Raw genomic sequence first — 26,127 nt, 5'->3', positions numbered from 1 at the left:
ATCCCACATTCCAATCCCCCCTCTCATTTGAGTCCCTTGATTTAGCCTATTTTTCCTTCGCAGTGAGGGCAGAAATTGAACAAAGTTAGATGGTGCTGTGGGGACTGGTTCCTTTCTTTTCATAGTTTTCCTTTATTTCAGTGAGAGACACCCATGCATACTGCATTTACACGCATACACACACACATAAACACACACACTTGTGCACACACACGCGCACGCGCGCACACACACACACGCACACAAACACACTCTGCGGGGACCAAGGCCATTTGGTCAAGTCTCTGAGCTGGGGGCAGATGAGGAGGGCATGTGGTTTGCCATCCCTCCTCTTCAGGCCTGCTCAGTGCAGTTGGCTGGGACTGGGAGGCTGGGCAGTGCTGTGCTGGGGATTGGAGTGTCCAGAGTGTCACACACATACACACACACACACACACACACATATGTGGGAGTCTTAAGTGTTAGCTTTCTTGCTGCTACATCCAGGGCTGCCTCCTTTGCGGTCTAGTTTACTGTAGGGCTCGAAGGCAGAGGATCCCAGTTCATAACCAGCAGGCAGGTCCAGCAGTGGGGCCGTGGCAAAACAGACGGCTGGCAGAGGGGGTGGCAGTGGAGGGGATCCTGAGGCTGAGGGCAGCGGGTTGAGGCGAGGGGAGGAGTTCCTGGGGTCACCCAAGGAGGTGGTCCTGTGGACAGCAGACAGGCCAGGCAGGCCGGGGGTCAGTGCCAGGAGGCTGGGGGCCCTGGGAACAGACAGCAGCCGGCCTTGCTCCAAAAGCCGCAGAATGTTGGAGGTGGCGAAGGCCTCGGAGGCAGAGGACGATGCCCGCTTCTCTTGGTCCCTGCTCTGGTCTTTCTTCTGTTTGGTGCGGCGGTTCTGGAACCAAACCTTCACCTTGGGATGTCAGGAGGGGAGAGGGGGACAGGCAGAGCAAGGTGGACAGGCGGAGGAGACAAAGAAAGAAGTGGAGGGATGGGAGGAGGGAGACACATGGGGTGAGAAGGAGAAAGATTATCATTAAGGTCTTCTCACAAGCAGCCTGCTCAGGGGAACTGATTAGGGACTCTCATCCCTAAATTACGGACATCCCTTCATTGCTGAAGTGGATTCTGGCCTAGGATGAAGAGATGGATTGGCAGACAAGGTAGGTATAATTTACGAGTTCAACATCCCTTCTTGGTCTACCTATTCTGTTCTTGGGCATGTTTATGGCCTTAGCCACCATTTATCTTCTGATAATTCCAAATTTCAGCTGAGAGTCAGGCTTTTTAACTGAAGTCTATGTCAAGAACCCCATCAACTGGTAGATATCATATAATGGGGGTCTCCAAAGTGCCCTGGTCCATATTCACACAGTAGCTTAGATGGAGTCTCCACAGGCTCTCCTTACACCCCTTCCTCCATGATGGCCATCTCCATCCCCCCAGCCCTCTCCCCACTGCCATACAGGCCCTCTTCCATGCCCCAGTCCCCTCCATCTCTATGGCAATGCCTCTTGATCCTGGCCACTCATGAGAGCTACTCAAAGAGCTTAACCTTGAACATGAATCACCCAGTCAGAAAGGGGGATAGCTGGGATCCAGGCTCGAGCAGTTGCTACAACTCACCAGGTGATTCCAAGTTGAGAAAAACAGTGCTCTGAAGGTCTAGGCTCCAGCTGCCAACTCTAACACCTACAGGAGCAAGAGGCAAGGTGGGAGCCTCTGGCTCATGGTCCACCCTGACTCTGGTGCCTGACAAAGGGTGCCTGAGCTCTTTCTTACTCTGCTAACAGTATCCATTTCTGCCGCCTTCCCACTGAGTTTTGCCTTTGTTCATTTATTCACTTATTCTTTTCTAACCAAGTATGGTCTTTTTTTTGTTTTTGTTTATTTTATCAGTTGTAGGGCTTGAACTCAGGGCCGAGATGCTGTTCTTGAGCTCTTTTGCTCAAGGTTAATGCTCTGCCACTTTTAGCCACAGTACCACTTCCAGCTTTTGAGTAGTTAATTGGAGATAAGAGTCTTCATGGGGACTTTTCTGCCTGGGCTGGTTTGGAGCCGTGATCCTCAAATCTCAGCCTCCTAAGTAGCTAGGATGATAGGCATGAGCCACTGGTTTGACTGGTAAATATGGTCATTTATACAATGTATAAAACAAGATGTATGGAGTGTAAAATGATATCTGTGATAAGAATAAAAATATGGTAGATATTAATGTGTTAATAGTATAAAACCAGAGAGCATTTTGAAACAAGAAAATAGCTAGTCAAACAGTGTTTGTGGACTACTAAGTAGCTCTGATTTCTGAGCTGACAGGTAGGTATTTGATGCTGGCCAGGCTTTCCAGTTGGAGTAACATACAATACACTAGCTCCTATTCAGAGATTTACAGTTTAAATCTTATGTAAGAGGCTGTGCAATTTCACCAGGGCCTGTGGTTCTGAATAATGGCTGTGGTCTGTCCTGAAAAGGACTGCTCCGAGAGAGTCTGAGGCAGGGAGTACAAATGTCACATGCAAGGAATTCTGGAATCTTATCCACCTGGACAGTGGACTAGAAGATGGGTGCAGGTTCTTGGAGGGCATCACTCCTGGGCTTTGACAAGTCCCCACATGGAAAGGTACAGCCAGAGGACACAATAGATCTCTTTGAGACACTTAGCCTCAGACAGGGTTTGTTGTTGATGGTGTGGGACTACGTGCCACATTTGGTACGAGGAACCTTTCACATCAACCCCCAAGGTTATGCTGAGGACTAAACTAGTTAGGATAGATGAGCCCCCTAGGAGAGAGCCGGGTAAGAGAGGCCCCCTGGAAAGGTTACCTGAGGCTTGTGTATGCTATTGCATAACTCTGGCATCAAGGAAAGACAAAGGAGGGTGTGTTACCTTCCTGTGACGGTGACAAAATGCCAAAAAAATCAACTTAAAGGAGAAAAGTTATTTTGGCTCACAGAGGAGAGCACCCAGGGACAAAATAGGGTCCCCAAGGATGACCTCTAAGGACTTATTCCCGTCAACTAGATCATACCTGTTAAATTTCCCTCACTTCTCTGTGTGTGTGTGTGTGTGTGTGTGTGTGTGCGCACGCGCGCGTGTGTCCTGCGGCTTGAACTCATGTCCCCCAAGCATGAGCCATTATGTCCACATCCAGCTTTTATGGTAATTGGAGATAAGAGTCTCACGGACTTTCCTATCTGGACTGGCTTTGAACTGTGATCCTCAGATCTCAGCCTCCAGAGCAGCTAGGCTGACAGGTGAGAGCCTAAGCAAAATCTTGCCTTGTCTGTGAAATGGGAGGGATTCATCCACTAGCATGCAGAGCACTTTGTACCTGATGCTGATAAGTACTAAGCATCATTTTTACTATTATCATTTTGTGGTTCTGACACCAGCTTCGAGTGTCTCCATTTACACAGGGCAGGTACTCAGTTTATGAGAGGACCTTCCTCTGGGTTAAGTACAGAGGGTGGGAAAGGGTCCAGAATAGAGAAGAGATCCCTAGCCCCAAAGTGTCACATTTCATCTCTCTCCAGAAGCTAAGCTTGACTATCTCGTTGGAACATCTCGAGGCTGTTTATAGAATCCGGCCCTTTCATCCTGCCCCAAACAAACACCAGGTAGCTGCTAAGGAACACCTTTTCACACTGCCCTAAGCAAACATCCTGCAGCTGCTAAGGCCAATGAAAAAGCTTCCTTATTCTAAACATATAAATACCCCTGTGTGAAAAATAAAAATTGGCAGCTTGATCAGAATCCCTGTCTTGCTGTCATTCTTCGTGTCTCTTGTCCCTTCATTCCTTCTCGCTTAGGTTCACTGCCCTCGTTGAAGTCCTGCCGGTCGGGACAGTTGATCTGGAGATAGGCTCTTGCTCTGCTGCCTAAGCTGGTCTTGAAATCCTGAGCTCAAATGATTCTCCCATCTCCCACATGCCTAGGATTACAGGCACATGGCATTGTGCGGGGCACCTCCCCAGTTCCTTTGTTTCCAGCAAGCCAAACCCTTGCTATTCCTTTCTGAGGTTCTACCCATATCCAACATTCCCCTAAGTCACTCTCTGAGTGTCAGCTTGCCCCATTTATCTGGCCCTCTCACATTGTACCCAAGTGCCAGATGTATTTGAAAGGCTTCTTCTGTTGGCCTCCCTCTGGCTCCCCTCTCTCATTATATAGCCCAGGCTAGCCTCAAATCTGAGATCTTCCTACTTCAGTCTCTGGAGTACTGGAATTACAAGTGTGTGCTATCAGGGCAGGTAAGACTCACTTGCTGACAGTGTGCTTGCTTAGTCTGCTACTTGCTTTATACCTACCACTCATGCATATTTGAACTCCTCCAGTCAAGTCTCCCTGTGGTAACACATGGCCTCATATCCTAAGTAGTTCCCAGACTGCCACTCCTCTCTAGGAGTGAAGAAATCGAGGCCTGGCCTCTTACCTGTGTCTCTGAGAGGTTCAGCTGGCGGGCCAGCTCTGTGCGCTCACGGCCCACCACGTACTGGCAGCGCTGGAACTCCATCTCCAGGCGGTATAGCTGCTCTGCAGTAAAGGAGGTGCGAGTCCGCTTGGGCCGGTCCAAGTCCAGGCCCTTGGGCAGTACAATTTCCCGGATGGTTCCCTTGGCATCTGTGGGGTCCATGAAGGGAGCCAGGTTAATTCGCTAGCTGGGTTACATCACCAGCAACTGTTGTTGAGGCAGGGTTTCATTATGTAGTAGGTAAGACTTATTGGAGTTGCCTAGAAGCCAGCCAGGTCCTAAGCTGTGTATGTATATGTGCACATGTGCATGAGCCCTTTGTCTTACAGACCCTTCTAGGGTCCACTGGGAGGCTAGCTGCTGGTGCATAGGGGGACAGAATGTGGGTCTGGGATCCCCAGGAGCAGCCCAGCCCAAGGACAACTCCCATGTAACAGGAGAGCAGAAGCATGTCCAGGCTCTGGAACAATATTCTTTAGGCCCAGCATTTCCATAGTTTAGAACTTAATTAAGACAGAATGTGGCTTAGTGGTAGAGTGCTTACCTAGCATGCATGAAACCCTGGATTTGATTACTCAGTACCACATAAACAGAAAAAGCTGGAAGTGGTGCTATGGCTCAAGTGGTGGGGTGTTAGCGTTGAACAAAAGAAGCTCAGGGACAGTGTCCAGGCCCTGGGTTCAAGCCCCAGGACTGGCAAAAAAAGAGGTTGAAAACCTTGGCACACATTTACTACATATCATCACTTAGTAGCAACACAACATGTCAACCATTTTCCTGAACAAAATGGTTAGGAAAGTAAGTTATCAGCTATAACTGTAAGGGTGGAGATGATCTGAATTTGAGCCATCAGATGGTAGAAATATGCAGCCTCATGTCCTGTAGGATTTACCCAACAACTCACAATGAATAGTGCTTCCAGTAGTGAAAGGAGATTAACAGTAACTTGCCATAATAGAAGAACAGCAGCAATGGAAAGTTAAGCAGTGCAGAGCAGTCCTGATAAGCAGAGCAAAGCAGCCCTGGTAGGCCTAGAGCATCAACACAACCTGCACAGCTGCAGGAATTCCAATATCCACCAGGGGGAGCACAGTTGGCTTTTGCAGTATGATGGAGGCTAACATTTTAGTCTTAAGGTCACATTTCTGTAATAATTGCTTTAGGCCAGAAACTGTTTTTGTATTGTAAACTTCCTAATGTCTCAATGGAGTTGGAGCTGCAACATGGAAATCTCATTTTACTGGTGAAAAAGCAAGAACACATTTTAGGTAACTTACTCGTGGTCACACTGATAGTGTTCAACAAATGAAATACACCTGAATTTTACGATGCTTAGTACTATACACCTCTAATCTCAGCACTTGGGAGGTAGAGACAGGGGGATCTTGAGCTCAAGATCAGCTTGGGTCTCAAAAACTTAAGGACTGGCCATATAAAGCTCAGTGGTAGAGAGTTTGCAGAGGTATGCCAAAGGCCCTGGGTCAAATCGTGGAAGGGTGGGAGAAAACCACCTCATTTGAATTCATGAATACCTTCTTTGGATAATCTTATTCTTTTATTTGACAGGTTACAGTAAAAAAAGATTTTAGCTGAGCACTGGGGCTCACACCTGTCATCTTAGCTACACAAGAGGCTGAGATCTAAGGATCACCGTTTGAAGCCAGCCCAGGCAGGAAAGTCCATGAGACTCTTACCTTCAATTAACAACCAGAAAACTGGAAGTGGAGCTGTGTCTCAAAGTGGTAGAGCAATAGCCTTGAGCAAAAAAAAGCTTAGTAACAGCTCCCAGGCCCTGAGTTCAAGCCCCATGACAGACAAAAGAAAAAAGAAAGAAAGAAAACTATTTTAGTTATGGTTTCAAAAAGAAAGCAGTCTTTTGAATGGGTTCATCCTCCTCCTGGAGTGAATGTGAAAGGATTCTAACAGGATGTGCTGCTCACCAAAGAGTGTCCTTATGTCAGGGTTAACTTCAATCTTGCACTCTAGTCCCCTGCCCCACAAACTGACTCTTGAGGGTTCCTGCCTATGCCAATGGCTCCTCCATAATCTGGCTCATGATTCCTGCTCCTGACCTCAGAGGTTCTCAAGCACCTTCCTGTTCACAGTCAGTCCTAGGGAGAAGGCAAGCCACTGCTCAGCAGGATCCCTTTCTCTGTCTTCCCATACCAACCCAGCCCAAGTCCTCCCCTGACACCAGACCTCATCAAATGCATGAGGGCCTTGTTCTTGAAGTATCATAGGAACCAAATGCCTCTGGGGAACTCTTGGTCCCTCAGCTCCATCCTTTGCACATTCCAAAAAATATAGGGTAATATGTGTGATGACTCTGTGATGGAGCTCATCTTCCTTACCTGAGTTCTGCCATTGTCAATTGTGAGACCAGCCTGAGAACTTCCTTACAATACCCAAGTGGCTCCATCTGCAGAGCCACGGCATAAGGAAATGTGTCTGTCCCTGTGGGGTATGGTCAGGAAGAGATGCTGTTGCAGCTGGTCCTGAAGACTTCATCCTCACTCCCTAAGACAGTCTACTTGAGCCCACCCTTGAAGCACTTGAGTCTGAGCATGAGATCAAGACAGACATAAACTTCCCTCTCCTCTTCCAACAAGCACAAACAAGGTCAGCTCTCTCCCTCTGGGTACACTATCCAGGAAAGACAATCTCAGACTTGCCACTGGACACTACAACAAGCCACATAACCACAGCTTGGCAAATGTTTTCTCATTAAGCTACATCCCAATTACATTTCATTTATTTGTTTGTTTGTTTGTTTTTGGTCCGGTCGTGGGGCCTGAACTCTGGGCCTGGACGCTGTCCTTCAGCTCTTCAGCTCAAGGCTAGCGCTCTACCACTTGAGCCACAGCGCCACTTCCGGTTTTTTTCTTTCTTGCTTATGTGGTGCTGAGGAATCGAACCCAGGGCCTCATGCATGCAAGGCAAGTGCTCTACCACTGAGCCACCTTCCCAGCCCTACATTTCACTTGTTAATGTTGAATTTCTGTGCTCTTTTTAAACCAAGATTTTATTTTAAAAATCTAAAAAATTAAAATCTCAAAATTAAACTGCCATATAGACAAGCACACAAGATGTCCCTTCTGGAAATAAAGGAAGAGGTGACACTGTCATCCAGGAAGCTACTCATCACCTGACTCATGAAATTGTAACTCCTTTGTACAACTTCCTAATAGTGACAACAACATTTTTAAAGTTGTCCTCCATCACTAGCCACCATATAAAGACAAATTAGAGCTGTGATGAGAAATACCTATTAGGATGGCTAAAAGTAAAAATATTTAAAAGTCAGTGTGGTGGTTCACACCTATCTTTAGTTCAGTTCTTCAGCTCTGGTGGGTTCCTGGGGTATGGCACAGAGGGAGAATTTGACCATGAATGAGGATGAGGAGGGAGCGCCTCTGGGATGACACAGTAATTCTGTATTTTGAGTGTAACTGTGGTTATATGCATCTGTGGTTATATACAGATCATATAAAACTATATGCACGAGGGGGGGCGGGGAGGAATGGGGGGGCGGAGGGAGGATGGGAAGGGAAGGGAAGGGGAAACAAAGGAGGAGGCTACAATGCTTGATAAGAAATGTACTCATTATCTTGCCCATGTAATTGTAACCCCTCTGTACAGTATTTTCACAATAAAAAAATAAAACTTAGGGCTGGGAAGGTGGCTCAGTGGTAGAGCACTTGCCTTGCATGCCTGAGGCCCTGGGTTCGATTCCTCAGCACCACATAAGCAAAAAAAAGAAAAAAGCCAGAAGTGGCGCTGTGGCTCAAGTGGTAGAGCGCTAACCTTGAGCTGAAGAGCTGAGGGACAGTGCCCAGGCCCAGAGTTCAGGCCCCACAACCGGACCCCCCCCCAAAAAAGTCAACAACAGCCAAAACATGCTTCGAAGCTAGAGTGCCCTGTTGTCCCCTCAAAATACACAAATTCACTAACACAAAGAACTCACTACCAGTTTCCCAGGTGCCTCAGCCTTCCACTTGCTGATTGTGAGATGACTTTCTAAATGGCACACGACAAACATTTGTCATTTCAAAAGTTGTGTGCTTATTTTAATGTTTATTAGAAAAAAATTAAACCCATGATTTTACATGCTTAGGAGGAGGCTAAAGTGAGTATTTAATTTTAAAATGCATTATGGTAAAATACCAAGTAAATAAGTGGATTTGGAGATGGTGCTCAAATGATGGAACAATAGTAGGCAATAGAATGAAGGTTCCAGTACTGAATACAAGCACATACAGCAATCTATTTCAAGAAGATGGCACAAAAAAAGAAATGTACTCTTTACCTAATTTATGTAACTGTAAGCCCTCTGTACATCAACTTTATAATAACAAACAGACAAAAGATAAAAGAGACAGCCAAAAATTGGACACATGCTAGTCAATAAGTGGAGCTGAGTAGGTTGGTGACCATAAATTATCTACTGGGAATAAAACAAAGTACCACTCTTACACTATAAGTAAGATACTCCAAGTAAATCTTAAAGCCAATTATAGAGCATAAAATGATAAAAGCATTATAAGAAGATATAGGGGGATATTTTTGTAACCTGAGGTTTGTAAGGAGCTTTCTAAGCAAACTGGAGGCCATAAAGGGAGCATAAATAATGCATCTAACCATGTTAAAGATGCAAACTTGTGTATGAGACAATCACTGATGCCAAAGAAAAATGCTGGAAACACTGTGAAGGGCCAGGTGCTGGTGGCTCACTACTGTAACCCTAGCTACTTAGGAAGCTGAGATCTGAGAATTGCAGTTCAAAGCCAGCCCAGGCAGGAAAGACTGTGAGACTTCTCTCCAATTAACCACCAGAAATCTGGAAGTGGTGCTGTGACTCAAAGTGGTAGAGCACAAACCTTGAGCAGAAGAACTCAGAGATATTACCCAGGCTCCACAACCAACAAAAAACAAAACAACAACAACAACAAACACTGTGAAAGAAATCCTTGTAAAAAGATGTGAAGAAATGATATCCAGAATAAACAAAATACACTTATAAATGAATTTTTTACTATTTTCCTTCCTCTCCTCCCCTCTCCCACCCCTCCCCTTCCGTCCTCTGCCCTCTTCTCTCTCCTCTTCCTCTGCTTCCCCTCTCTTCTCCTTCCTTCCTTCCCTCCTTTGTTCCCTTCTTTCTTCCTTCTCTCCATTTTTTGTGGTTCCTGGGAATCCAACCTATGGTCTTATATATTACAGGCAAACATTGTCAGCTCAATAAATAATATTTTACAAAGGAAAAGCTGGGCAGTAGTGGCTTATGCCTGTAATCCTAGCTGAGGTCAAGAGGATTGAAACTTCAGGCCACCCTAGGCAAAAAAAAAAAGTTCACGAGACCAAGTTTCAATCAATAGTGGTGATGGTGATGCATTCCTGTCATCCTTGCTATGACAAGAAGTGTAAATGGGGAAATCTTGGTCCAGGCCAGGCCAGGCAAATATTGAGACCCTGTTTTTAAAATAACCAGAGCAACAAGAATTAGAGGGGTAGGTCAAATGGTAAAGCACCTGCCTAACAAGGGCAAAACCCTGAATTCAAATTCTAGCAACAAGAAGAAGGAAGCAGCCTAGCAGAAAAAAACTGCGTAATTTATCTAGATCATTCACCAAAAAAACCCTATAAGATGGACATAGTTTTGTAATCATCAGGATAATGCAAGGTTATACAGCAATCAAAAGCCATTGTCACTGTGAGATTGTAAAAACACCTACAGGTGATTAATAAAAGAATAAGGTACTTTAGAGAAATCATCATCTCATATCTGTATAGGACCATAAATATTACAGCCTTTTTTTCTTTGTTTGTTTTGGTTGGTCATGGGCTTGAACTCAGAGCCTGGGTGCTGTTCTTAAGCCTTTCTACTCAAGGCTAGCACTATATCACTTTGAGTCACAGCTCCAGTTCTGTTTTTTGATGGTTTATTGGAGATAAGAGTCTTATGGCCTTTCCTGCCTGGGCTGGCTTTGAACTGAGCTCTTCAGATGTCAGCCTCATGAGTGGCTAGGATTACAGGTATGAGCCACCAGTACCTAGTGTTACAGCCATTTAAGATTGCATTTATCTAGGGCTGGGGGTATGGCTCAAATAGTAGAGCATGTGCTAGCAAGCATAAAGTTCTGAGTTCACACTCCTGTACTATTGCTCAAAAAAGACTTCATTTATTAAAATTAAATATGTATATAACTAAGTAGATAAGATTATAGATATAAGCCACTGTCACCTGGCTAAGACGTACATAACTTGCTTCAGTGACTTTGTTTTAGGAACTATTGCTCTAAATAAATGTAGGCTCACATGCTTCAAAGTATTATATAACAATGATGTTTGTTGTGGCATGAAAACATCCTCAATGATATACCCAAAAGAAATGGCATAGATTAGGGTACATTTGAACTACAACATATCTTAAAGCAATCACAATTAATTGGAATGAAACAATAATTTTATGAACTGATATTAACTGTGAGAAAATAACTTAGGAAACAGGAGCTCTGGTGACTCACACCTTTTAGTCTTGCTACTCAGAAGGCTGCAATCTGATGTTTGAAGACAGACGAGGCAAACAAAGTCCACAAGACATTTATCTTCAATTAATCTCACACACACACACACACACACACACACACACACACAAACACACACACACACACCTCATGAAATAATGTATAGTATTATCCATATTTAATAAGTACCTACTAGGTGTGAAGTGACATTTTTAGAGTCTGGGAATATAGAAATGAGAAAAATAATGTTGTTCTTAAAAGACCTCGTGTGCAAGAGGGAGGCTGCTAATGAATTTTAAGTAACTTATTTTAAATAAAAACTAATTTTGTAATAAGAATGTTTATAATATTCTGTAATAAATAATGTTTTGTAATAAAAGTGTTTTATACTAAAAATTACTTTTAATAAACAATTTAAAACCAGGTAAGACTTGGAAAAAATTATATTAAGTGAAGTAAGCCAGGCCCAAAGAAACATAGGTCCCATGGTTTCCCTTATTTGCAATATGTAGTATATGTCTGAGTCAAGCAGAAAAGGTCAGATAAGGTGATGTTAGGGAAATGAACCCTAAGATATGTATTCAAATGTTTTTTTTCTTTCATGCGATTGTTTCTAACACATTTATAAGATGATTTCTTTGTTGCTTTGTATGTCCCTCCCCCACAGTATAACCCCTGCTTTCACTGTATTTGATGTCAGTATAATTTGTGGAGGGGAAGGGAAAAAACAAATCATTTAAATAGGGATACAGGTGGACCCATTGCAACAATGAGATGTACAAGTTGGTGTGTCGAAAACGAACCAGGTAAGGTGAAAGTGAGTGCTGAGATTGTGCCTCACCAGATTACTGAAACCTAGTAAACTCTGAGTGTGCATTAGCACCTCCCTCTCCTGGCTGAGATGGTTCTGGAAGAAGGGGAGAAGACAAGGGTCCTCAGCTTGGGTTGTCTTCTTCTTCTTCTTCTTCTTTCTTCTCCTTCTTCTTCTCCTTCTCCTCCTCCTCCTCCTTCTTCTTCTTCATTTGTGGGGCCTGAACTCTGGGTCTGGGCGCTGTCCCTCAGCTCTAGCGCTCTACCACCTGAACCACAGTGCCACTTCCACCTTTTTCTGCTTTTGTGGTGCTGAGGAATCAAACCCAGGGCCTAATACATACAAGGCAAGCACTCTACCACTGAGCCACCTTCCCAGCCCCCTCAGCTTGGGTTTCTGAGTACCAAGATGAGTCCCTGCCCAGGCATGATGGCCTAATCATGAGTGTACTTACAAAATTGTGTATTGTTTCTGCAGAAAAATGTAGTTCATTTTTATTGACATTACCCCTCCTCCCCTGAATTGTCCCTTTTTGGGTGGATCTAGTGGAAACACCAGGAAGGAGGTACAACTTTAAACACTGTTAGGGTGATCATGCTTGAGTCTAAATGACATGAATCCTGAGTTTTGTTGTCTCTGGGATCTCCTCATAAAAGGGTGCATCCTAGGGGTGAAAATAGGGTGATATTTGTCTCCAAAATCTTGCTACGGAGAGGTACAAACTTCCTGATAATAGTTATACTTCCAACCTCCAGGGAAAAATATGGTTCCCCCCTCCTGGTATGGCTCCTGATAGACCCCAGAAAGCCTTCTCTGACTTGATTTCCTACCTAACACATTAAGTACTCTATTTACATGACAACCTGTCAGTGCACTGACTTTGAAGTGAGATCAGGCCTTTCCTGCCCTAACTCACAAATTTACCATAGCTACTATCAAAACTTCTTTTGGGCTAGGTGCCAGTGCTCATGCCTGTAATCCTAGCTACTCAGGAGGCTGAGATCTGAGGATCGCCATTCAAAGCCAGCCCAGGCAGAAAAGTCCATGAGACTCTTATCTCCAATTAACCACTAGAAAATTGCAAGTGGTGCTGTGTTTCAAGTGGTAGAGTGCTCACCTTGGGCTGAGGAGCTGAGGGACAGCGCCCAGGCCCAGAGTCAAGCTCCACGAGTGATAAAAAAAAAAAAACAACTCTTTATGGAAATAGGATACAAAAAAGCTATCAGCACAACGGTGTTTACTATAGCACTATTCACCATAGCCAAGGTATGGATCAGCTCAGATGCCTCCCAATGGAGGAATGGATTAAGAAAATGTAGTATGTATACCCAACGGAATTTAACTCATCCATTAGAAAGAATTATATTGCATCATTTGCAGATAAATGGAAGGATCTGGACAGTTGTATTAAGTGAAGGAAGTCAGACCCCGAGAAACAAAGGTTACCTGTTTTCTCTCATATGTGGAAGCTAGAATTAGTGTATAAGTAAAATATAAGTAAATACTTTAGGTAGTATATAAGTGTACACAAATGTATTAACTGAAAAACAGTAGGTTCAGGAGAGAACTCAAACAGTGTAATGCTCTAGAAAGGCTAAATCAAAGGTCAACAGAATTAACACCAGAAAATGGGTAGTTGAAAGGGGTGGAGTAGATGAATGAAGAGAAGTAGTGCGGTGGGCGAGGGGGGGGATTAAGGGGTGAGGGGGGAAAGACTGGAAAATGCAGTTAAAAAATTCAATGCATAGCAGCCATTAGAAATGACAAAATAATGGCATTTGCAGGGAAATGATGGAGCTAGAAGGAATCATGTTGAGCGAGGTAAGCCAAGAGTGAAGAGACAAATGGTACATGGTCTCCCTGATAAGTGGATGCTAAATCCAAAATGTTAGGTGATACGACAAAATTAGCAGGACTTAAGAAACAAAGAACTTCCACTCATCTGGTTGAACCACTACTAAATAACCCCATGCTGCTGATCACATGTATGTTGTATATGTGTATACCGTTATATGTTTTTTTTTTTTCAGGTAAGGGGTAGGTTTATTCAGTAGACCTGCTGGGACCAGGCAAGGTTGGCATTCCACGTGGCTGGGAAAGGCCTGGGAATGAGAGAGAGCTGGGAAGAGAGGAAAGAGAGAGAAAAGAGCCAGAAAAGAGCAGAGAGAGGGGTAAGAACAGTAGCACTCACGTGGTATTCAGGTAAGGGGTAGACCTGCTGGGACCAGGCAAGGTTTGCACTCCACGTGGCTGGGAAAGAGAGGAGAGAGAGAGAGGAAAGAGCTAGAGCAGAGAGAGAGCTAGAATAGAAAAGAAGAGCAAGAACAAGAGCAAGAGCCAGAGAGAGAGTGAGAGCAGAAAAGAAGAGCAAGAGAGCAGAGAGAGAGCTAGAATAGAAAAGAAGAGCAAGAATAAGAGCAAGAGCCAGAGAGAGAGTGAGAGCAGAAAAGAAGAGCAAGAGCCCGTTATATGTTATAGATCGTGATAGTCAATTTGCTCCAAGAAAGTTAGAACTTGTGACTTTAAATGAGCATCATTATTCCACAATACTGTGAAATTTGGGAAGTTATGTAATCACTTAATCACCATTAAAAAAAAAAGAACTTCGGGGAAGGTAGAGAGGGAAGGGATGGTAGGGGGAAAACAATGGAGGGGGTAACAATGCTCAATAAGAAGTGTACTCATTACCTTGCTTGTGTAACTGTAACCCTCTGTATAATATCTTTACAATAAAAAATAAAAAAAATAAAATATATATTGACAACTTGAAAAAAATTCAATGCATAGCCTACAAAATTAAGAAAAGTGAGGGAACTAGGGAAGAGATAGGTTAGGAGGATGGGTCAGAATGTTGAAATTGATCAAGGCATATTGCATTCATAAACTGCTTTGTTAAATGGCAACTCCTTTGTGCAACTACTTAAAGATAATAAAAATATTTAAAATTCTTATGGATAATTCATTCTCCAGCACATTGGTGAAATTAAAAGTGGAAGAATAGTTAAGAAAAAGTATTAAAGAATGAGGAGAGAGTGTTATTGCCACACAGCAAAGAATATTTTAAATCTACAGTAACTGCAATGGTATGATGCTGGTATGAGAGTTATGAAATAAATCCATGCATCTAGGGGGATTTGGAGTGTTCTGTGAATATAATATTCCAAGTTAGTTGGAGAAAAGCCTGGATTATTAAAGACATAGCTTTTGGAAAATTAGCTCATTAGTAATGTTTCTCACACTGCATGTAAAAATAAGCACAAGTCTATCTAACCCCTAAGTAAAAAATAATAAATCTCAAAAAAATAAAAAATAGAAAAAATAAAGGGAAATAAATGACAGAATTTGAGTATCTAGAAATAAGAGCTTCTGTATCATGACAGATGGTTAAAGGAAATGATAGATCTGTAGAAAATATTCATAATAGATATCTAGTACAAGCAGCTTTGGCAGACCTGGAGCAAAGTCAAGCAGCCCAGTGGAAGTTATCCATGGAAGAAAAATATAGGTGGCTAATAAAAATGAAAATATACTAAAATCTAGGAGTGGATCAGAGAAATAAAAGTGAGACCAGCAAAGAGATATATTCTTTTGAGATGTCATATTTTATCAGACTAGAACTATGTGCTGGCCAAGTTGAGAGCATGTTTTCTCTGTTAATATTCACATAATTTGATACAATTATACATTATGAAGGACAATTTTACAATAAACAAATAAATAAAAATGGCACAGATGATTTGTCCCAGAAATTTTATAGAGATTTCTATTGCAATACTATCCCTCATTGAACCCAGGACCTTGTCTCTATCAGGCAAATGACCTGTCATCAAGCTATACTTCTAGCCTACCCTTGAAATTTATGGAAGCAAGGTGTGTGTGTGTGTGTGTGTGTGTGTGTGTGTGTGTACACTTCCATGGATTCAACTAACCTCACACCTAAAGTACTCAGTTAAAAATTGCATTTCTACTTATTATTAAAAGATTTTTCTCATTATTCCCTAAACAATACAGTATAACAATTAATTACATAGCCTTTACTTTGTAATAGGTAATATAAGTCATCTAGAGATGATTGAAAATATCCAGGAGGATGTCTGAGGTTAGATGTAAACACTGTCTGAAACATCTGAGAATGTGTGCATTGGAATGTGTGTGGGGGAACACTGTACCAGATACTGAGGGATTTGTGTATATGTGTGTGAGGGGGAAGGTATTTTTACTTTGGATAGATAAAACTTACCTAATTAGGAACTAAAATCTAAACCATAGAAGAAACCAACCCACTACACATGATGATTATTTCCATTTCAATTTTGGGGGAGGGAATCTTACAAAGTTTAAATAAAAATGTGTTTGCAACACAGGTCACAGTGTTTTCAATTGTAAGAAAACCACAAGCAATACAATAGAGCAATGGCTAAGTATAAATAATTCACAGAAAATAAAATTAAATGGATAAATATAGTAAAACAATAGTCCTCAATAGTAATTGAAAACTGAATTTTCTTATTTGAAAAAATTTTATTCTACAAGTTAGAGTATATTCTAGATTAGAAGGATATATTTACATATATATGTGTATGTATACTTTCATTGCAAGAAATAGAAATGAGTTTTAGCACAAATTGTGGAAATATCTATTATAACTTTAAGTGCACATACTTAGATTGTTAAAATTTCAGCAATTTATTCTCTAATTATGAGACCATGTATGTATGAAATGACCCTTACTATTTTAAACATTTTATTACAAATGCTAAGCATAAATTAGAGCATAAGGAACTATGTAACTTTTTTTTTTGTCGGTCATGGGGCTTGAACTCTGGGCTTGGGCACAGCTCAACGTGAACGCTCTACCACTTGAGCTACAGCACCACTTCAATAAGGAACTATGATATTCATCCTTCAACTTTAAATGTTATCAACTCAGGAACAGTCTTGTTTCTTTGGTACTGCCACAGTTTTAAGCACATCACAGACATTGTATCACTTACCCACAGAAGATTCCTTTAAGAAATATAACTACAAGGGCTGGGAAGGTGGCTCAGTGGTAGAGCACTTGCCTTGCATGCATGAGGCCCTGGGTTCGATTCCTCAGCACCACATAAGCAAAAAGAAAAAAGCCGGAAGTGGCGCTGTGGCTCAAGTGGTAGAGTGCTAGCCTTGAGCTGAAGAGCTGAGGGACAGCACCCAGGCCCAGAGTTCAGACCCCACTATTGGACCAAAAAAAAAAAAAAAAGAAATATAACTACAATACTATTATCACAACAAAACCAGTGTTTGTTGGCATTAAAATATCCCACTTGTTTTTACATTTTCCAAATTGCCTCATGAGGTCTATTTTTAAACTATGTGTTCAAGTTAGGATGCAAAGATGTTCACAACATTATTCATGAAAAAATGAAAAAAATAGAACCAACCTAACTCTGTCCACTAATAGAAAATAGTTAAATAAATAGTATAATACCTGTGTAGTGTGATACTGTGTTGCTATTCAAAAGTAGCAAGTAGTTTTTTATTTCCACACTCTATTGGTTAAATGGGTAAAAAAATTGTGTGGAGAAATGAGCATTTTCTGGTATTGCTGGAAGCAGTGTAAACTGCTCCCATTGGATGGAGGACAATTTGGCATTATGTTCCAAATTATAAAAACAGATACCCTTTGACCCAGTAACCCACTTTTTAGGAATTCTTTGACAGATATACCCATTCATTTGGAAATAACCAAGGAGCAAATTTATTTACTGCAGCATTACATATAACAGTAGCAGGGGCTGGGAAGGTGGCTCCATGGTAGAGTGCTTGCCTTGCCATGCATGAGGCCCTGGGTTCGATTCCTCAGCACCACATAAGCAGAAAAAGCTGGAAGTGGCGCTGTGGCTCAAGTGGTAGAGCACTAGCCTTGAGCTGAAGAGCTGAGGGACAGCGCCCAGGCCCAGAGTTCAGGCCCCACGACCGAAAACAGAACAAAACATATAACAGTAGCAGAATTATGTATATAAGCTAAATGTTCATCAACAAGGCACCCAGTTACATATATCACGGTCTGTCCAACCCTCATAAAGAGAATAGTATGCATCTGTAAAACAAAAACAAGTTCTTTCCATGCCAAGATACAATGTAAGAAAAAAAAGTGGCATAGCTGCACTAACTTGCAAAAGCAAAAATATATATATATATATATATATATATATATATATATATATATATGGGGTAGGGCATTTTAGAAAACAATAAAAATGGCTGCCTTCAACCAACAGGGAGGGAACTGGGGGATGGGGACACGGATAGGGGAAGGTTTTTCACTTTGTACTTAAAAACAAATTTTGATATATGTATGAAAAAGATGGATGAATTTCCACTTTGCAATTATGTGAAAATATTGTTAAAATTGTGTTCATTAAATCTTTTAAAGAATCCAGCATTTACACTGCAAGAAATTTATTTCACTGTAAGGTCAAAACGGGCAGAAAACCTCTTCTTTGCTTTGGGAGTTCATCTCACAGTGTGTTTGTTTAAAAAAACAAAGACAGAAAGAGAGAGAAAGAAAGAGAAAAAAGAAAGGAAGGAAGGAAAGAAAGAAGGAAGAAAGAAAGACAAGAAACAACCAGAAGGTCCCTTCTTTAGGGAAATTAAGTATTTCCCAAAGACGATGGCTGATTTACAATCAAAGAGACAGAATGAACTGATTAACCGGAAAAGATGTCCAAGGCAGATTTAAAACAAAACGTTTTAAAGGTAAGTTGTAAGCATCCTGTCAAATACGAGTCTCTTCTGTGCATATGTTTGTATAAGGGAGTGGGAAAATGGCCTGTCAGGGTACCAGGAATGGTGGCTTATTTTAGGGGAGCCTTCGACCGCTTCCGGTTTTGTCTTTCGTCAGGAGCACGTGTTACTTATTGAATTGTACTCATCTATTTACAGGTTCACATGGTAAGTGTGATCTTGGCAGAGGCTAGACATCCAGGAATGTGTTTCCCCCCAGCCCGGCTGGGCTCAAGCTTGGCGGGTGGACACTGAGCGCTCGAGCCTTAGGAAGGAACAAGGATTCCAACAAAACGCAGAGCCAGCGCCTTCCATTGCCCTGATTTTTCAGACTCCAGCCTCGGGCTGCAGGACCGCGCGACTCCGGGGAGACAGAGGCTCGGCTTTAACCCGCGGTTCTTTCAACTCAGGCTAGTTTTGCAAAGGACTGCGAACACCCAGCCGCCTGCCCTGGCTCTCCGACCCTCGCACTCCAACCGCGTCGGCCCTGCCTTCCTTGGTGGTATGATCATTGTGAAAAAAAACATTAATTTAAAATTTTTTGGGCTGGAGGCGTCTCCGCGGTATTGCTCCTGCCTGGAAAGTAGAAAGCCCCACCTTCAAACTCCAGCACCTCGAAAAATATTTTTAAAGAGAAATTTGGAAGTGGAGTTGTGGTTCCAATGGTAGAGGACCAGCTTCGAGGGAGGGAAAAAGCTAAGGATAGTGCCCAGCCTCTGAGTTCAAGCACTAGTACTGGCACCAAAAATAAATAAACAAAAATTAAAAGGTAATTTAAGTTATGCACATGTATGAGACTAGAACAATGAAATCTGTTGAAATTGGCTTCAGAAGTCACAGAAGGAGAGGAGAGGAAGTGACAGGTGAGATTGATCTGGATACATTGTATGTTTTATGGAAATATCACAATGAAATCCCCTTGTGCAACTAATATATGCCACTAAGATGGAAAAATAAAATATAAAATAATCGTAATGATCATTTTAAAGGTTAAGGTTCAGGATTTTTCGTTGGTTCTCATAGTTGCAGATTGCACAGAATTCAAAAAGTCAGGTGTGGTTAATGTTGTATTTTAAAAATACAACATCCCATGACTACCATTTCATATACTTTTAAATTGTAACGTCAAAAAAAATCTCAGAACATATGTTCTAGGGTGGGGGACAATTTGCTGCCTCAGACCTAGGGAAATGTGTGGACAGTTTTGTCTCCTTTCATGTATTTGCCAAATTAAAAAAAAAAAATCTGTGAGACCCTACTGTACGCTAAGAGCATGTGGATGGAGGTCATGGCGCCCATCTCCCACTTGGTTCCTAAAGTGGCGCGGAGGGAATCTGGCTCCTGCAACCTTGGTGTTCATGCGTGAACACCGGGCTCACTCGGGCCATCCCCCGCCTGCCATGGGAGCATCTCCAAGCTGGGAAGCTGCATGCGGGCAACCCCCGCTAGAACCAACCTGGCACATACAAAGCACCCTTATGATTTCTAAGGAAATCCTGAACTGGGAGAAGCTAGGCCTTGAGAGAAGAGGTCTCTCCCTGGTCTCTGCAGGCACCTGCTGGGCCTTGCAACGCCCTTCTCAGCCCAGCACGGTAGCCAGCACGCAGTCTTAACTGGGTGTTCTCACTATTGACGTTAAGGGCTGATTCCCTCCAGCTACCTCTTCCACCGTGGCCCAGGCCACCAGGACATAGAAGAGGTGTCCTGGAAGAAGCCAGGAGGCTCCTAACCGCAGCAATCCCGGATAGCAGAGGGCAATAGCTTGCCTAGCTCCCCACCGTCTTGAGGATCTCCAGTAGGTTTCCACTGTCCCTGCCCCCCACCCCACCCCTGTCCGATTTCTTAAACTGGGACAGGGACACAGAACCCGGCGGATGTACAAAGAGGAATCGGCTACAGGCTCGCCGGGAAGACTCAGTGCAATCGTTATTTTATATGAAACAAAAAAAAGAAATCGAAGGCAAAATTTACATGGTCTTCTTTCCGTTGAAAGAAAATTATCCAACAAGGGGAAAGTTTGGAATAGGGAGCAAGCGAGGAAATGGCGCCTCCTGGGGCTACATTACTAGTAGGTACTTTTTATCCCCCAAAGATTGGGCAAAGACTGAAGACTAGAATCAGCTGCGGGAGATGGCCCCGGAGTGCAGGCTGGAGCGGTTTCCTTTTCTGTGTGCCCCAGTTCCTATCCATACCTTTCAGAGTCACCTGGCTCTCTCTACCTGGGAGTCGGTGAGTGGAGGTGTGTGTGAGCAGTAAGTGTTGTCAGAGTGGCAGGAATATCAAGAAAGGAAAAGAGCCATTTAACGCTCCCTCCACGGTTCCCTGAAAATGAAGCCTGAGTAGAGAAGACACATATTTGGCTGGGGGTTGCTGCGGTTTATGTGGAGGGGGGGAGGCTAAGAGGGATGGTGAATAACTAAAGGGGAAAATAAAGCCCCAAATGATGGGGCTTGATAGACTCCAGCCAGCATGTGTGGATGTCCTGCCAGAACAGGAGCAGCAAAAGGAAAAAAAAATATGCCATTAAACAAATCCACCCCAAGAAAATAAAAAAGAAACACAGTCTCCAAAAACACCAAAATTAGTCAAATTAATAAATAAAGCCAGGTATGGTGGGGCATGCCTGTAAACTCGGCGCTGGAGAAGCATAGGTAGGACCATAGGGAGGTGCCTGGGCTGCATAGCTAGACCTTGACTCAGAAAAACAAACCACGAACCACTCCTAACAACAAAACCAACATAAAATTCTTAAAGTGTGGTCCCTGAACGAGCCCTGTAGCGCTTGGAGAGTGGACCTGGTTATCGGCTCTATTCATAGCTTTATAGCAGCAATGGGAAGCGCCCCATCTTTGTTGCCTGCCCCGCCAAGCTAGGCCTTCAGCCTGGACAATTCTCTTTAGGCCCAGTTGCTGGCCGGAAATGAGCGGCAAGGCGGGGCTGAGTCCTCACCAGGCTGCTAGGGGTGAAGGGGTGGGGGTGTCTATCATCCCAGCAGTTAGTTCCCAGCCAGATCCTCTGAAGTCCTGGCCCCTTGAGTGGCAGTACTATTGGCAATGTCTGTTAGGAGGTAGGCCCTGAGGGTTGCCCTCCATTGTGCTGTGTTTGTACACAAGGGAACAGGAGTCCCCACTGATCACCACTAAGGCCAATTCCCATTTCTCCCAACACCCCTTGGCAGCAATTTCCTAGCCTAAGCCAGAGGCTGGAGTTTAATGTGCCATCCTCCCCACCCCCTGCTCCCCCTCTGACCCCAAGACTCTGGGACTGCCTGTCTAGTTCCCTGGTGAGAGCCTCTCCTGGTTTTGTTTTGTTTTGTTTTTTCTTGCTGGTTAATTAATGAGTTACTTCTCCCAAGGATCCTGCCATTATTCTGCCCTCCTCTTCCAGAGGGACGGGAAGCCAAAGGTGTGCATTGAATGGAACTTTGAGACCCAAAGCAGGGAGGCCAGCTGGAAAGGGGTAGTGGGTGAGCAAATACTGTAGTCATGCATTATCCCTAGGGAGACACATTTTAGGCTCTATCAAATACCGCTGTTGAAGTCACATCTGGCTTAATTTGGGAAGCACGTAGGCATATCTGAGGGAGCGGATGGGATGCCAGCATGGATTGGAAGATTATAGGAGTTTTGAACTATACTTTTCCTTGGTCTTCAGCCTGCCAGCATCCCAGCTCCATCAAAATGGCCCTGCTGCAATGTTAAGAAGTTAGCTTTGGCTCGAACTGCCTATTTTTTTTTCCCAATTGATTCCTGACCATGGTTGTCCTACTCTTTCCATTATAAAACAATGACCAAGGGCTGAGCACACAGGGTGTGGGGCTGCTTGAGGCCTGGGAAGAAGCCTCACTGTGTCGGAGGTGAGGTGGGAAGTGCTGGTAAGCACACTCATGCTAGCTTAGTGGCCTTGCTTATGTGATACGAAACAGCCTCCATTTTGAATCCACTAAGGCAGAACAGTCAGCCTCCCCTGGTCTTTCAGCTGAGCAGAATCAGCCTGAGAATTAAGTCTTGGGCCATAGTCCCACCAAAGGGACTAGGGAGAGATATACTCTGATGTCTCCAAGGTGACACTGATTTTCCTTTCACCACCACCAGCGGGTTCTTGACCTAAATGCTGCTCACTTTCCAGTATCACCCAGGTATGTGTGCATGGGATGGGGGTGAGTTGGGAGGGACTTTTGATCATCATGGCCCACTGCTCCACTTGCTAGAAATGTTTTGTGGGCCACCCCCTCCTTCTATTTATGAGACCCTGCTGGGTGTCAGTTTACCTACAACAACTCTGATCCTTAGCAAGCTTAGGACAGATGAGGAAATGGAGACAAAAGAATTGGTTTAGGTTCAGAGGGCTGAAGGCTAGTATTCTAAACCAACTTTGTGTATCTGTGCCGCCTGAGCCATGCTACTTTCCAGTGCCAAGGGACCCTCTCAATAAATTGCTAGCCTGAGATGCATTCTCTGTTCTCCAGAAGGGAAGTACAGAATGAAAGGAAAGCTGACAAGACCCAGAGAAAAGGAACTCTCTCTTTTGAGGGGTACCCCAGCAGCATCCAAGACTGAAAAGGCAAATGCCACTGCTTCACATTTTAATGGTTTTCTTCCAAAAACACTTTGGGGGAATATGTCCTCAGAAATCTGAGGCAAAAATGTATGTTGAGCCTGTGAGAGGGCCAAGGCTTGGCAGACTTCCCTTTGCCAGTTTTCAGGTCTCTTCCATCTATCAGTTTCCACTCTGAGCCATGGTGGGGCTGTGAATGACTGACACAGGTGACCCTGAACAGGAGGGATTAGTGGTAAATGACATCCTGGGCATTTCAGGCCTATAATAACCTCCTTGTCATTAAATGGCGAAGGGCAGAGGGATTTATGAAGGATCCATTTTCCTTTCATTTCTGAATATATTGGTTGTGCTTTACAGCTAATATTTCCCTTGTATTTTAGAAATGTAATGACTTGGTCACGAAGCATGTACATTTATAAAAGTTCACTCCCAAAGATGTAGACAGGCTTCCCTACCTGAGTGTTAGAACATCTTTGCCTGGCTTAGCTGGCCCCACCCTACAGCGTGGAAGTTCATTCCCACTATCCAGTGTCTGCACTTGAAGAGGGTTGCATGGACATCTCTATGTGTTCGTTCTATACAAAAGTTAAGAAACAGAAACGGAGCAGGAGGAACTGGGCTCAGAATGCACCGCTCCCTGTCTTGGCCAAAGGCAATGCCCATCTCTGAATGCAGTGCAATGTGATCCACCACAGCCAGAGACTTGAGGTCTTACCTACAGATTTTCTCAGTGAAATCAAACTGTAGACCCCTTGCACTCACAGCCGATATAAAAGGATTTGAATTTAATTCCAGGTGCCCTATAGGTCCACACAATGGCTGGAATATCCGGTGGCCTTAACTCAAGATTGTCCCCAGAGCGATGGTGACCCTCCAATCTCAGGGCTTCACTCCAGGTTCCCTGAGTTTCCCTCGGTTCCTTGCTTTCATGTTGGGCTGCTTCCCTGCTCTGCCTTGCGCCCCGTTTCCCCTCTTAAGTTATTCTCAGAGGCTTCAGGGAGCTTCCGCCACTCCGCCATGGTATTCCAGAGCTCAGAGCAGAGAAACTCGGGGCAGAAGATGAAGAAATAATGTCTGGCCAGTCGTGCCTAGAGGCCCAGTGGATTCCAGGATGGGCGCTTTGTGAAAAGAGGCTGGAAAGAGGCTGGGAGAAGACAAGCCAGCGGAAGGGGCTACGGCAGGGAGTGTTCCATACTAGCCTTTGCAGGCTCTGGGTTGGGGGGGCGGGGTAACAGACTTCATGCCCTAGTGGCAGCTTGAGAAAGGGGTGAACACAAGATCCCCAAGACTCCTTTTCTCCTTTCACATAGTGTGGGAGGCCCAGATGTAATAAAAGTGGAGCACCCGGCTTCTCAGAGGAGCAGAAAATCTGCCCTGGAGACCTGGGACTCCCCATCCCCTACCTCGGTGGCATGTTTGCTTGCAGAGAGTGCTGGGAAGGCGCAGAGAAATGGTCGGACAAGAAGAGAAGAGAGGGAAGAGTAAGGGAGAAAGTGAAGAATGCCAAAGAACAGGCCGGGAGAAGGAAGCTGGGCCAGCTGGGCCCAGGCCCCGCGAGGAAGTGGAAACTGGAACAGTGAAGCACGGGCTGGGGCGCTCAAGAGCATGCTATCTTCCAGGACCCTCTACCGAGAACATCTTGTGAGGGTGCCGATTGCTGGGGATAGGGAACAGGCTGGGGTGGGGGGAGGGCAGGGGGCGAGGGAGGACGGGGCCTTCTTCAGATGATACCCACATCCTGGTCTCTGTGGAGCGCGCTGTACACTTTTCTCCGACCTTGCCCTAAGAGACCAGGGACAGTGACCTAGCTCTCAGCATTCTGTCGCTATGATTGTACCCAGCCAGATGGGCCTAGGGTGAGGGGATGCGCGCTCAGAGGATGAGAACTGGAAGGCGGAGGAACGGAGGCTTCTTTCATTCGCTGCTTTGTCCCCTGCGCTCAGCTCAGTGTGTAGCACACAATAGGCATTCAAAAATAATATCTGTCGAACGAACGGCTGGGTGATGAGTGAAGGAATATATGGATCGAAAGGTGAAGGCTGCGGGGAGGTCGGAAGCCCCAGTCTGGATAACGCGAGGGCCCAAGGGAATCGAAACGCCGGCTGTGTCCCCTTACCTCGTACCAGGATACGGCGGCAGTGGTCTGCCTCGCCGGGCCCGGGCTGCCCGTCACTGTCCGCCCCGCTTTCCCTGGAACCCGAGGGGCTGGAGGCTGAGGTCCTGGCAACCTCCCTTGGACTTTGGCCACTCGCATCAGCTCGAAATTCTTCCGTTTCTCCGTGATCCCGGTCGCGCCCACTGCTGCATCCAGACTCCGCCCGGCGCGCCGAGCCGCGGTCGCGTTCGGCGCCCCCATCGCCCATGCCGGCCGCCACTGCCGCGTTCTCCCGGCCCAGCCAGCCTGGGCTGGCCAAGCGGGCTGCTCCCCGCCCCTCGCGCCCCCTCCCGACTCCTCTCCCCCGCGGCCCCGCCCCAGCCCGGACGCTCCGCCCCTCCCTGCTGATTGGGCCGGAGTCAGGGTGCTGGGCCTGCCGGAGCTTTGCGCCCGGCTGGGGAGAAGGAGGGAGAGGGGGCGATGTCCACCCTCCACCCTTAGTCCAGCTCCACCCAGTGCCCCGCAGAGGGAGGCTGGGGCGGCCCTGGGGGACTGAAGAACGCCGCACACTGCTCCCCCCACCCCCTTAAAGTTTGTCAACCTCCTCTCCCTCCTATCACTTCCTCGGCCAACTCTGCTCCCCGCTACCCCGGTCCCCCGGGAAGTGCTGCTAAGCGCCTCCCCCCAGGCTTCAGCTGGATCTATACCCAAAGTGCGAGCGGAAGGCGACCCCGCCGAGACCAAGCCGAGAACTGGAGGTTGGCCGCGCTCGAGTCGTTTGGCGGAGGGCTGGGTGGGGTGGGGACAGGGGTGCGGGTTCGGGGTTCAGTGAGCCACTCAAACCCACACCACACTCAGGAACACAGACCGTAAGCCTCTTTCTGGCCTCCGGGGAGAGCCTCATTTACTCCTTGTAGTAAA

The 26,127-nt window shown here is 45.0% G+C and overlaps 1 protein-coding gene across 1 annotated transcript; it reads right to left on the bottom strand.

Moving 5' to 3' along the window:
- Window positions 1-454: 454 nt before the first annotated feature.
- On the bottom strand, window positions 455-25,474 carry Vax2 (ventral anterior homeobox 2). The gene is made up of 3 exons (XM_013022495.1): window positions 25,228-25,474; window positions 4,416-4,603; window positions 455-895 (listed from the first exon to the last, which is right to left on the bottom strand). Exons 1-3 carry the CDS (start codon window positions 25,472-25,474, stop codon window positions 455-457), a joined length of 876 nt encoding a protein of 291 aa, XP_012877949.1.
- Between the last annotated feature and the right edge of the window lie 653 nt (window positions 25,475-26,127).

The sequence above is a fragment of the Dipodomys ordii genome, unplaced genomic scaffold (genome assembly GCF_000151885.1).
Source record: "Dipodomys ordii isolate 6190 unplaced genomic scaffold, Dord_2.0 Scaffold63, whole genome shotgun sequence".
Lineage (NCBI taxonomy): Eukaryota > Metazoa > Chordata > Mammalia > Rodentia > Heteromyidae > Dipodomys > Dipodomys ordii.
Note: the sequence above shows the minus strand (reverse complement) of the source record. Positions and strands in the feature narration are given on the sequence as shown.

What these genes read in the sequence shown, in the direction of transcription:
- Vax2 (XM_013022495.1), bottom strand. Translation starts at nt 25,474, where the DNA reads ATGGGCGATGGGGGCGCCGAACGCGACCGCGGCTCGGCGCGCCGGGCG. An exon ending in CCGCCGTATCCTGGTACGAG is followed by an intron (nt 4,604 to 25,227) that starts GTAAGGGGACAC and finishes TGGACCCCACAG; the next exon opens with ATGCCAAGGGAACCATCCGG. An exon ending in TGAACCTCTCAGAGACACAG is followed by an intron (nt 896 to 4,415) that starts GTAAGAGGCCAG and finishes TGACATCCCAAG; the next exon opens with GTGAAGGTTTGGTTCCAGAA.